The following is a 13,361-nucleotide window of genomic DNA, read 5'->3' as shown; positions in this document are numbered from 1 at the left end:
ACTTGATTATTCAATGCTAAGTGCAAAAGTAAGTGTACCACTAATGTAATGTAACTTCTTGGTGTTGTACAAGTGTGAAATTTGGCGCGAGCATTCTTTAGGTCCTAAATGAGGAGGGTGTAATGGGTGGCACATTTTGCAGAGGGACAGCGGTACATGTAGCCTGAAGAGAATTTAACACTCCTCAGTAAATACATATTTTATTCCTCGGTTATTCTAAAGTAACCTTGGCGTCATAAAATCTTCAGTGCAAACACGTAAACACCTGTATCAAATTAACTCGGGCGATGTCAAAGTAAAAGAGAACCTCATTAGGGAAAATGTGATTATGATGCAAATAATAAAATGATACAACTTTATATTGTCTATCAATGTTACCTTACAGTAAATGGGTAGAACATTGTATCAGATGTTCATGTGTTTATGCTGATTTCTGGCATATAATTTGGGAATGCCCAGTTATTCAGAACTCTTAGGGAGAGGACATGGGTCTCTTTTCTGAGATCCTAGGTGTCCCTATTGATACTTGCCCTGAAATAGATCTGTTTGGGTTTCTTGATGGGAAGACTTGGCAACTTCACACCAGAATATTCCTGAGGGAAGCATTATTTTTAGCCAGAAAAGGAATACCGTTATGTTGGATGGATTAAAAAAAACATCGCTATTAGAGATGAGCGAACACGTTCGGCTCCGCCCCTTTTTCGCCCGAACACCGAACTTTGCGAACACTTCAGTGTTCGGGCGAAAAAGTTCGGGGGCCGCCGTGGCAGCGCGGGGGGGTGCGGCGGGGAGTGGGGGGGAGAGGGAGAGAGAGAGGGCTCCCCCCTGTTCCCCGCTACTGCCGCCCGCGCCGCCGCGCATCTCCCCGCCCCCCGGCGGCACCCGGACACTTACGCGCGAACACTGCAGTGTTCGGCAAAGCCGGTGTCCGGGTGCGGATGTGTCCGTAACGGACACGTTCGCTCATCCCTAATCGCTATCTATGTGGAGGAAATTATTTTATTCAGTTGTGCATATAACTACATAATTTAAAAGGAATGTAAATAAAGCAACAAGTTTGACAAGGTATGACATCTGTGGTGTAATCCCCCCCCCCCCAACCCCCTTTCTTCTTATCCTCCACAATTGCCTCTCCTTGTCCATATCCATACTCCAAAGAGATCCCCATTGATGGGTGTATTCTTGGGGGTGGGACCTGTGACCTCTTAACTAATCCTTGTTCTAATTAAAATTATGATGTTTTGGTCTTTTATATTAAGGAGGCTTTACCTTCCTATTGCTCCTTCTATACACCAATTAGTCATGCAGTATATGCCATAGTTCAGTAATTTTGTTTGATGTTAAACTTTTTCAATAAAACTAGTTAAAAGAATGTGAGTATGATGTTGCCACTGATTCATCTAGCAATGCCAACAAAGAGACCTCTAGGGTGTGTGGAAGTGCCATACCAATTATAAGACCAAGGAAGTCAGTGACCTCCACTCAAAAAGACTGAATCGCAAGGCAACTCCATAGTCGATGGAGACATCGATGACATTGTGGAGTGGGAACTCTTTTCATTTTGAAAAGTCTACTTGGGATAAGATAACACTGATATAGGATATATAGTTGGATAATCTTATTATTGGCTGCTGGTGAGACCAGCATATATGAGGATTTAGCTGTGGTCCAGTCCTCATCCGTGAGAGAAGAAATGAGCTCCCTCTATTTGTCCACAACACCCAGACATACATAAGAGAGGGAGAGTATTCAAAAAGATCTAGAAAAGCTTGCAGAGTGGGCAGCAACTAACAGAATGGTATTTAACAAGGAGAAATGCAAGTCCTGCATCTGGGAAAGAAAAATGAAGAAAGCACCTACAGAATGGGATAAACTAAGCTAAGCAGCAGCACATGTGAAAAAGACTTGGGTATACTAATAGATCATAGACTGAACATGAGTCAACAATGTAATGCAGCAGCCAAAAAGGCAAACACAATCCTGGGATGTATTAAGAGAAGCATAGAGTCTAGATCACGTGAGGTCATTATCCCCCTCTACTCTTCCTTAGTCAGACCTCATCTGGAATACTGTGTCCAGTACTGGGCACCCCACTTTGAAAAAAGACAGAGACAAACTGGAACAAGTTCAGAGATGAGTTACCATGATGGTGAGCGGTCTGTAAATGCATGTCCTATGAAGAACGGTTAAAGGATCTGTGAATGTTTAGCTTGCAAAAAAGAAGGCTGAGATGAGACTTAAAGGGGTTGTCCCGCGCCGAAACGTTTTTTTTTTTTTTCAACCCCCCCCCCCCGTTCGGCGCGAGACAACCCCGATGCAGGGGTTAAAAAAGAACACCGCACAGCGCTTACCTGAATCCCCGCGCTCCGGTGACTTCTTACTTACCTGCTGAAGATGGCCGCCGGGATCTTCTCCCTCGGTGGACCGCAGGGCTTCTGTGCGGTCCATTGCCGATTCCAGCCTCCTGATTGGCTGGAATCGGCACGTGACGGGGCGGAGCTACACGGAGCCGGCATCCTGCACGAGCGGCCCCATTGAGAAAAGAAGAAGACCCGGACTGCGCAAGCGCGTCTAATTTGGCCATTAGACGCCGAAAATTAGGCGGGCTCCATGGAAACGAGGACGCTAGCAACGGAGCAGGTAAGTGAAAAACTTCTTATAACTTCTGTATGGCTCATAATTAATGCACAATGTACATTACAAAGTGCATTAATATGGCCATACAGAAGTGTATAGACCCACTTGCTGCCGCGGGACAACCCCTTTAATAGCTGTCTACAAATATCTGAAGGGCTGTCACAGTGCAAAGGGATCAGCTATATTCTCATTTGCACAAGGAAAGACTAGAAGCAATGGGATGAAACTGAAAGGGAGAAGACACAGATTAGATATTAGAAAAAAACTTTCTGACAGTGAGGGTGATCAATGAGTGGAACAGGTTATCACAGGAGAAAGTCATTCACTGAGACTGTAGCAACTGGCTTTGCATACATGATAGAAACCCATCTAATGAAGGAATCCCCAAACCTGAAACAGTGTAACACCTCCAACAGGTAAGGCCATTCAACAAAGTTGAAGACCTTTAGTGGCGTCAAAAATGTCCAGTCACTCTGCCACTACTAATCAATGCATCTAATCGCCTGAACTCGTCTAATATTATCAGAGGCAGATTTTCCAGTCGTGGGAAGTTGATCGTATCCAGGTAAGCTCACAGCTCCACCATAGTATATGTAACCTGGGACACGTTAAAATTGCTATAGAATTGTCTAAATCTATTAAGTATATTATTGGGTTCAGTGAGTATAAAGTTTGTCTGGGGATAATATTCTCACTATAGGGAGGGGGATGAATGTTGACATGCCATATGTGCCATTAATTTACTAACTCAAAGCATTACTGTTTCCAGCGTTGCGTCAACTCCTTCAACACTAACAGGTATTCTCTGCCGGACATTTACCAGTGCAGGTTTTATTATCATCCCTTGGGGTCAGAAACATGAGCTCATTCCAGGTCAGCACATCGTATGTCTAGCTCTTCCACTTATCTGGCCATCAGAAAGATGATTTAAGGCAGTCCCCGTAAATAGGATTTGAGGGTGTTCCTCAGCACAATGGTGTCTTACATTTATCAACATTGAACTACATTTGCCATTTTTCTGCCCAAGCCCCCAGCTTATCTAGGTCTGTTTGTAGCTGCACATTGTCCTCCGTTACATTGATTATCTTATAATTTTGTATCATTTGCAAACATTGATATTTTACTGTGCAGCCCCTCTATCAGGTCGTTGATAAATATATTGAACAGAATGGGCCTAATACTGAACCCTGTAGCACCCCACTAGTGACGGTGGTCCAGTCAGAGTACGAACCATTTATTACCACCCTCTGCTTTCTATCTCTGAGCCAGTTCTTTACCCAGATACCAACGTTTTTACCCAGACCGAGCTGTCTCATTTTATATATCAGCCTATTATGCAGCACGGTGTCAAATGCTTTAGAGAAGTCCAGATATACGAGATCAATAGAAGCTGATCAGATTGGTTCCATTCAAGCAAGGGAATGGTCAGACAAACCTCTTGGTAAATACGCATGATATGAGAATTCACTCAAGGTTAGATGGAAAACATGCTGCAAATCCAGCCAGCCCACCTCAGAAATTATAGAAGCTAGATGAGTCGTATTGTCACAACCAACAACATTCACATACCCTCCAAAGCTATCCATACTGGGATCCATAATCACGTTCATGTCACCCATGCACACTGTCGCATCAGGAAAAATAGTAGCAAAGGATATACCCTCTGCAATAATGACAAGTGATGCAGGGGGTGGATCATGTAAATGTTGCCCAGTTATTGCAGATAAAAGTAAAGAAATTCTATTGGAAGAGGAACAGAGAATTACCTGCGATACAGATTACATTATACACATGATAGAATGCCCATGTGGCAATAAATATATAGGTAGTCGACAAATAAATTACATACCCACATGATCAAACAAAGATTTAATATAATAAACAACTACCAAAAGCACAGCGTTTCAAGACACTTCGGTGAGAAGCATAACTGTGAATGTAAAGGGTTAAAAAAATAACACCACTTGAGTGCATAACATCCAAATCGCTCTCCGAACTGAGAAGAAAGGAGAGGTTTTGGATTTTTTGTAAAAAGCCCTGATGAATTACTAGAGAAAATCTAATCTGATTCTGTACATATTGTTTCTTGTAACAGTCTATAAGAATCCACATTCTTCACACATTTCAATCTTCTATAACTGTGTTAGATTTTATTGGTTGCTCACAATGTGTGTAGCACATAAGGTTTTAATTAATAGGAATTGTGTGTGTAATATAAAGGAAAGTCATTGATAGTGTAAGCCATTAATCAACAATGAGCGGCTTCCTAATATCCTTGTTCTACATCGGGGCGGAGTGCTCCACCACTTGTTATAAATTTGATGATGTGTATGTTCTTTGTTCGCAAAGATCACAATGAGTAAAGTTAATCGCAATACTGGAGCGCACGTCGCGTCCCAAAGTAAGGTCATGCGACTAACCCACGTTGTAGGAGGAAAACCCCTTCCCCATGATTACGTCAGTGTGTACCGGGGAGTACCCGTGACGGACACCTCACTGTAAGAGTCTCTCTCTTACCCCACAAGAGTGTGATGTATGGCAAGCATGACGTGAACATTGCACCCATGGTTTTAACAAATACTCGGTGGTTTCAGAGGTAAGGGGAGTCTATTGTAGACATATAACTAGAGATAAGCAAGCACCAAATGCTTGGGTGCTCGTTACTCGAGTCGAACTTGTCGTAATGCTCAAGAGCTCTTTTCAAGAAACGAATCCCATTGAAGTCAATGGGAGACTCCAGCATTTTTCAAAGTGACCGATGCTCCGCATTGGCGAGTTGTGTGGATCACCTGAAAACATTAGAAAGTGATGGAAACCCCACAGAAATGGATAGGGAACAGCAGGGGCAGCATGCATGGATGCATCTGATGTCCCAGATTGCACTATTAGGCTAAATTCTCGGCAAGAGCATGGTGGTTACCCCCTCTAACAATTTAGTTGGGACAGACCATAATCAGCAAGGCATATGCACTGGCACATCTTAGCTAAGCACCACACTAGGTGCAACGAAGGCCAATCACCGCCTGTGGGTGACACCACTGCCCCTTATCCTGTGTTACATGCTGGCATTGCTTTCCAATCCCCCCCAGGACGCAGGCACAAGCCTGCATCAACAGCGTACTGAATTTTTTTCCCAGCCCAGTGATCAGCTGTCCCCGCCCCAGATGGAGTAAGGCGCACCCCTTCGCCGATGGGAGCTCTGCGACACCGTAGGCCGGTCCTTCCGGCTCCTGAGTCTGATGGAACGATGTCGCCCCTGTGTGGAGCGGCCCGTGAAAGAGGAGCGGCCCTCTCTTCTCGTCCCAGGGGTTCGGGTGAACCCGCCTTTTCCGGGAGTACTGGTGGAGAGCTGGTGGTCTTTGCCCTATTTTCTCAAAGCGCTGAGGAGTGGGGAGACGCACACTGGAGTCAACACACCGCAGCCGCCTCTCTGCTGCCTCCCTTTGGGACAGAGCCACGGAGTCCCGAGTCCCCACTCTGCCTGTCTGGCCGCGGTAGCTGGCGGATGGCTGTCCGACCCAGGCACCCCCTCCGAGCGGCGGGGCACACAACGACGACTCTGCCGGTTGAGGAAGTGTGCAAAGAGAAAAAAAAGAAAAAAATCTCTTCCTGAGGGGCTTGTTAACCAGTGCCCTGGGAAAAGACTGCATGAACCATGAAGAAATTAGAGTAGCCAAACCAGGCACTGATTCACCCCGCCCAGGACCTCGGCCTATGCCCACACCCTCATTCGGATGCCCACATCTACGTCCTCATCCTCTCGCCTTACCTCTAATCTTCATCATGTTGCATAATGCACTGCGTAAAAATGCTACGCAAACTGTGAGGTATTTTGCGTATGCTTTAAGCCAAAAATAGACAGTGTAAAATGTGTACAGTCTTGTGTGTCCTCTCGCTCTGCACTATATAACACTTGGACTTAAAGGAGTTGTCCCGCAAAATGAAGTAAAGTTAAACACTTCTGTATGGCCATATACATGCACTTTGTAATATACATCATGCATTAAATATTGGCCATACAGAAGTTATATACTTACCCCCTCGGGTGCTGGCGTCCCCGTCTCCATGGCGCCGACCGAAGCCATCTTCTGCCTCGATTAGACGCGCTTGCGCAGTCCGCTTCTTCTGTCCCGTTGAAGGGGCCGCTCCAGCATGCTCGCGCATCTCATCTGCGCATCGCAGACCAGCTCTCCGGCGCGAGCACGCTGGAGCGGCCCCTTCAACGGGACAGAAGAGGCAGACTGCGCAAGCGCGTCTAATCGAGGCAGAAGAAGGCTTCGGTCGGCGCCATGGAGATGGGGAGAAACAGCCCTCGGCCTCTGCCCACACCCTCATTCAAACACCCACGTCCTCGACCCTTACCCCTAGTCTTCATCATGTTGTATAATGCACTTGGTCAAAATGCTACGCAAACTGCGAATTATTTTGCGTACGCTTCTAGCCCAAAATACACTGTAAACTGCGTATACTGTTGTTAGATAGCGTGGATTGACAGGACCCACACAGGGGTATATAGCGTACGCTTTAAGCCCCAAAAAATGAAAAATGATAGGAGTTTTGTTACTTCCTATCTAGTCTCTGTACACCACTAGCAATATACTGCATAAAACCGGTAACAGTATGCAGTATACAGACGGGATGCTTGAGAATACTTTGTGCGCACTACTGGTCCCAGCCAGCCAAACTGCTGATGCACACAATGAGAGGAGTTGTAGTTTTAGAAAGGATTGTTGGGTACTTGGAACAAGAATCCCTGCCTAACCGCAACCTCTAACCTACACTATGACCTGGTCATGTGACCCCTTGTCTCCTCCCACACACTGATCACATGACGGTGACATCATCACAGGTCCTGTAAGCACAGAACAACCCCACGGCTCCTGGCCGGCTGCAGGTGGAGGTATGTGGGGTCACCAGCACTGGGGGGGCAGATTTATGGAAGCCCATAGCAACCAATCACAGCACAGCTCTCATGAGGAGCAGTTAGTATTAGAAGCTGCGCTGTGATTGGTTGTTGAGGTGGGGGCGCTATGAACAGTGCGGTTGGTTTGTCAGTTAGGATGGCAGAAGATGGCTATTACCTGCTCTTGCTATTAATGAACTAAGATCATAAAAAGGGATCCAGAGTTGGTGTGTGGAGGGGGTTGGGTGAGGGCCTAGCCGTGGTGCACGGGGAAGGGGGTAAAGAACCTGTCCCCTGACTCTCGGGACAACAGCACAGCCCCTAAAACTGGGACTGTCCTGCTGAATCCGGAATAGTTGTGAGGCATGACCAAGTCATTACCGCTTCCATACTGGTCCACTTGGTTATAGGAGCAGAGTAACAAAATGAACAACATTTATTCTTTATTATTTTAGCCTTTTTTGTTTTTTAAATGGGATTTTGTATGATGTTACATTGTCTCTTCTTCTCTCCATTCAGGATCCTCGGCTGATATCTTCTATATCAGATAATTATCCTGATTGACCCGACAAGGATGGAGAGGAACCGGGACAAGATGGCGGAGAGTATATTCACCCTCACCCTAGAGATACTCTTCCAGCTTACAGGAGAGGTGAGAGATTCTGGGGATGATGTCACGTTCCATCATTCTTATCTATGTTAGTCTCTGGTCACATCTACGGCAGAGGATTTACTGCTGATTCATCATAAATGCCGGGAAAAGTATTGCAGCCGATTGTGTAAAATTATAGTGACCGAACGGACCTATTATCAGGCAATGGGGTTTTTTGGGCTTCATTGCTGTCTGTCATAGAGCAGGATTTAGAACTCTGATAATTTTGCTGTTGTGCCTCCATGACTGACTAGAACAATAGAGACGATGAACACAGATGTGAGGATAATATTAATAATTGTTGGCCATAACTTGGGAGATGAAGGACTCTGGGAATGTCTGCAGTGATATTTATGGATGTATCTCCCCATAAACAGGATTACACGGTAATGAATAAGTCTTCTAGTGATGGATGGGGAAGACCCCTGAGCCCAATCACAGGGCCTCCACCTCACCACCTGATACTGGAGGAGATCAATGAGCAGAAGATCCTAGAACTCACCAAGAAGATGATTAAGTTGCTGACTGGAGAGGTGATGCTGCTGGGAATGCTGGGACATTATACAGTAACGCTATGGCGGTATAACGTGTCTGGGTGATGACGGTATGATTGTGTTGTCAGGTTCCTATAAGGTGTCAGGACGTCACTGTCTATTTCTCCATGGAGGAGTGGGAGTATTTAGAAGGACACAAGGATCTGTACAAGGACATCATGATGGAGGACCACCAGCGCCCTCCATCACCAGGTAATAGACAGGACTAAATCCACACGGCCTTTATTATTTGTATGTAGAGAATGAATTCAGTGGCTGTCTGTGGTTTCTGCAGGTAGATCCAGTAAGAGAACAGCAGCAGAGAGATGTCCCCGTCCTCTTCTTCCACAGGACGATCAGGTAGATGGAGAGAAGGTCTCATGAAATCTCCCTTCTGATCTGTAGGACGGCTGGGAAGGTCTTGTGTTTAGTCTTATTATATGACTGATACTTGTGTAATGAGAAAGCTGGAGATGGCAGGATTACAGCCGACCGCAGACATTAGATCTCCGCATCTTATCACTATTTTCTGGTTCTGGAGACTTCTGGTTGGAATAAAGAAGCAACAGGTTGGAGTTATACAGGAGACCTGCAGCTATTTGGCCCAGATCACTACTGCTGTCATGTCATTCCGGCTCCTCATACTAATTAATGACCTTTTCTGGCCCTATAAAACCTTCCACTCGACTTCTCCAACTGTGTGATGACTTTTACAATATTTATTTCACAGCTTGTGAATCCGGATGAAGATCTGATCCCTATTGATGCTACTGAGACACATGTGAGGGGGGATCAGCCGTATAAGGAGGAGATCCCTACAGATGACCCCCCAGGTGAGACTACATGTAGAGAATAAACGATATGATGTCAGCAGCACATTCCAAAGCACTTTAGCAGTGAGGCAACAAATACATAGTCACCTGGAACCAGAATTCATGGATCCAATGTAGCATCATAGAAGGAAGAAGTTTACAGCAGGGGGCGTCAGCAGCTCTTATCCACGGCTCGTACGCCTCCTACGTTGTAATCTTACAAGCTGTATGAGCCGCGGATAAGAGCAGCAGCTGAGAGCGCCTGCTGGATGTAGGAAATTACCGTCCCCACACAGGAGGAAATCAGTGCAGAAAATGTCCTACAATGTGGAAGGTTAATGGAGAGATGAAAATATAAAAAAGTTAGTTTGTTGGCTAAATAATTGGCTCATTAGGTGAGTTGTCAGTGGATTAGGTGGTCTATAAATTATTGTGGCTACTAATAATGAGAGAACCCATTTTATTAATTGAATTCTGCTGCATACCTGAAAATATGTACAGATTTTATATATAGAGATGTAATAAAATATCAGTATAATTCAAATCTTATATTCAAAACTAATAAAATCTGTTTTATTGTTAGCAGATGACGACCCCAGGAGATCAGAGGGACATCTGATATCAACAGGTTGTAAGGTGGAAGATCATGGTATCATACAAGATACATATGAAGAATCTTCCCTTATCCCTGATATGACCTTAGCCCTTCACAGCAAAGATCTATTAGCAGAGTCTTCTAAACAGATTCCATCCACTGATTCATTACAGAATGTTAAACAAAATAAAATGTATACAGGAGATGTTATTGTTACACATCAGAGAATTCACACATGGGAGAAACGAGTTTCATGCTCAGAATGTGGAAAGCATTTTAAGCATAAATCACAGCTTGTTAGACATCAGAGAATTCACACAGGAGAGAAGCCATTTTCATGTTCAGAATGTGGAAAATATTTTAATCATAAATCACATCTTGTTAGACATCAGAGAATTCACACAGGGGAAAGACCATTTTTTTGTTCAGAATGTGGTAAAGCTTTTAGTGCTAAATCAGATCTCATTAAACATCAGAGAATTCACACAGGGGAAATACCATTTTCATGTTCAGAATGTGGGAAAGCTTTTGGTCATAAAGCAGTTCTCAATGGACATCAGAGAATCCACACAGGGGAGGTACCAGGTTTATGTTTAGAATGTGGGAAAAGTTTTAAGCATGAATCTCACCTTGTTACACATCCGAGAAATCGCACAGGGGAGAAGCCCTATTCATGTTCAGAATGTGGGAAATATTTTAAGGGGAAATCCTATCTTGTTTTACATCTTCGAGTTCACACAGGGGAGAGGCCATTTCCATGTTCAGAATGTGGAAAGTATTTTAAGTCTAAATCACATCTTGTTGCACATCATAGAATTCACACAGGAGAAAAGCCATTTTCATGTTCAGAATGTGGGAAATCCTTTAACCATGGATCAAATCTTGCTAAACATCAGAGAATTCACATAAGGAAGAAGCCATTTTCATAACATGGGAAATGTTTTACTGTTTTTACAAGTTTTCCATTACATTATATGGCGTATTAACCCCTTCCTAATGTATGCACCTCTTCATACATGACAGGTATTTACTGTCCTTATCTTTTGAAACTAGCCAGTAATATGAGATGATTGCAGCTGTCAACCATTTAAATATTGCTACCCTGATAGTAACTTAGTATGTAAGGCTGGATGAAGACAATGTCCATCAAGTTCAGCCTGTTTATCCTCCTATGTTGTTGATCCAGAGGAAGGCGAAAAACCCCAAGAGGCAGGAGCCAATTAGCCCTTTTGGGGGAAAATACCTTCCCGACTCCCTAATGGCAATCAGACTAATCCCTGGATCAACCCCTAATAGTTCCTACCTGCCTGTATACCCGGATTAACAATTAACCTAAGATTTATATCCTGTAATATCCTTCCTCTCCAGAAAGACATCAAGTCACCTTTTAAACTCCTCTATGGATTTTGCGATCACCACGTCCTCAGGCAGAGAGTTCCACAGTCTCACTGCTCTTACAGTAAAGAACCCTTTTCTGTGTTGACGATGAAACCTGCTTTCTTCTAGACGTAGCGGATGCCCTCTCCTCTAGGGAATGAGATGTCCCAAGCATTCTCCCACAATGAGATGGCAAAGTGCCGTCCGGGTGTCATGGAAGCCTGGGGCCCTCTAAAGACCTCCAGGTCTGTCATACAGGTTTGCTTTTTAAGGCATGACTGTGGGCCGTTTGTGTAAGCTAAATGATCGTAAGTTGAAGTCTCCAATGGTGATTTAATGAAGTAATAATAAGTAAAAAAGATTTAACTATTGCAAAAAGTTTTTAAAAAGCCCCTTTTTTCAATTTTCACATCAAAAAATAAAAAGTAACTACACTTAAAAGTTGGTTTTCCTCCATCCTTAAAAGTTTAATTAATGTCACATTATTAATTCCACAAGGTGAAGGTTATCTGACAGAAATATGCAAATGTACTTTTTTGGTTTACCAATCCAAGAAAAAAACTGAATGTAAAGCGATTAAAAAGTTGTATGTACCTTATAAATAAAAACTGCACATTAGGGATTTTTCACTCGGCCATAGGCATTTTTACGTGAACCTGGCGGCGGTGTAAAGTGCATGAAGGGGCGTACAAATCTAATGTTTTTGTGCCCGTTTAGACGGCATGGGCACTGTGCATATACGCCAAGGCAGTCATGCCGTTGCCTTTCCATCCCTCTTCCCAGCTCCCCTACTCTCTCCTCCCCAAAATGGCTGTTTGCAATAGGAGGGTGCGGAGCTAAATTCCTGCCCTTTGTCCGCAGCCAGCAATGGGAGGAGTTGAAGCTTAGATCTACCCCCTCACGCCGCTAAACTTTTTTCCTTTTTTGGCCATTATCATTGGCTCCCATAGGAGTCAATGAAGCGGCTGACGTATTCCGGTTGGGAAGATCAGACCAAAAAGATAGTCCTGGAACTACGTAAAAGTGCCCTGCGCTGTATTGGCCCTGCTGGGCGCTTTTACGCCATGGGAATACGGCCATGCGATCTGATGCATTGGAACCCAATGCATCAGATCATAGCGCATGCCGGCCCAAATCAAAGTGCTCCAGAGAATAAAGATAACACATCACTTTTACAAGTCTGTAAACACCTTATTAGGACACTTCCTATTCTTATACACAATATATATATATATATATATATATATACACAGCCCACACTGACGGACTAGCCACTAATTCTCTAACTTCCCCATCTCATACAAACATGAAATTTGGCACAACCATTCTTTAGGTCCTAAATAAGAAAAGTAAAGGAGTCAAAACTTGATTATTCAATACTAAGTGCAAAAAAAAGTAACTTCCCGGTGTTGTACAAGTGTGAAATTTGGCATGAGCATTCTTTAGGTCCTAAATGAGGAGGATGGGAGGGGTGGCACATTCTGCAGAAGGACATCAGTAGCTGTAGCCTGAGGAGAATTTAATATAACGCTCCTATATGTAAATACGTATTTTATTCCTCAGTTACTCTAAAGTAACCTTGACTTCATAAAATTTTCTCTGCAAACAACACGTGAAGACCTGTATCAAATTAACTCGGGCGAGGTCGAGTATATCAGCTAGTTCTTTCATATAAAAGTATTGTATTAACCATATTGTGCCACTGGGAGAGCGTAGGAGGTCGTCTATCCATCCATCTCATTGTAATAGCTTTACGAGCCATAAAGAGAACCTCATTAGGGAAAATGTGAGTATGATGCAAATAATAAAATGATACAACTTTATATTGTCTACCAATGTTACCTTACAGTAG

The 13,361-nt window shown here is 43.9% G+C and overlaps 3 protein-coding genes across 3 annotated transcripts in view; all 3 read left to right on the top strand.

Annotated features, from left to right (window-relative positions):
• LOC136626723 (zinc finger protein 850-like) overlaps positions 1 to 13,361 on the top strand; it is a 158,991-nt gene that overhangs the window by 17,618 nt on the left and 128,012 nt on the right. The gene's annotated exons all lie outside the window — the stretch shown is intronic.
• Positions 8,063 to 9,054, top strand: LOC136624485 (gastrula zinc finger protein XlCGF66.1-like). The gene is made up of 3 exons (XM_066598469.1): positions 8,063 to 8,192; positions 8,570 to 8,725; positions 8,815 to 9,054. Exons 1-3 carry the CDS (start codon positions 8,115 to 8,117, stop codon positions 8,953 to 8,955), a joined length of 375 nt encoding a protein of 124 aa, XP_066454566.1. The 5' UTR covers positions 8,063 to 8,114; the 3' UTR covers positions 8,956 to 9,054.
• LOC136624440 (gastrula zinc finger protein XlCGF57.1-like) lies at positions 9,427 to 12,723 on the top strand. Its single transcript, XM_066598419.1, has 2 exons — positions 9,427 to 9,558; positions 10,121 to 12,723. The coding sequence occupies exons 1-2, from the start codon at positions 9,429 to 9,431 to the stop codon at positions 11,059 to 11,061; spliced, it is 1,071 nt and encodes a 356-aa protein (XP_066454516.1). The 5' UTR covers positions 9,427 to 9,428; the 3' UTR covers positions 11,062 to 12,723.

Source organism: Eleutherodactylus coqui, chromosome 4, assembly GCF_035609145.1.
Source record: "Eleutherodactylus coqui strain aEleCoq1 chromosome 4, aEleCoq1.hap1, whole genome shotgun sequence".
NCBI lineage: Eukaryota > Metazoa > Chordata > Amphibia > Anura > Eleutherodactylidae > Eleutherodactylus > Eleutherodactylus coqui.
The sequence above is the reverse complement of the archived record's forward strand: the minus strand, read 5'-3'. Positions and strand labels throughout refer to the sequence as shown.

Excerpts from the sequence above, each read along its gene's own strand:
- LOC136624485 (XM_066598469.1), top strand. The coding sequence starts at position 8,115 with ATGGAGAGGAACCGGGACAAGATGGCGGAGAGTATATTCACCCTCACC. Across the intron at positions 8,193-8,569 it reads TCTTCCAGCTTACAGGAGAG|GATTACACGGTAATGAATAA; the intron begins GTGAGAGATTCT and ends CCCCATAAACAG. Across the intron at positions 8,726-8,814 it reads TTAAGTTGCTGACTGGAGAG|GTTCCTATAAGGTGTCAGGA; the intron begins GTGATGCTGCTG and ends TTGTGTTGTCAG.
- LOC136624440 (XM_066598419.1), top strand. The coding sequence starts at position 9,429 with ATGACTTTTACAATATTTATTTCACAGCTTGTGAATCCGGATGAAGAT. Across the intron at positions 9,559-10,120 it reads CCCTACAGATGACCCCCCAG|CAGATGACGACCCCAGGAGA; the intron begins GTGAGACTACAT and ends TTTTATTGTTAG.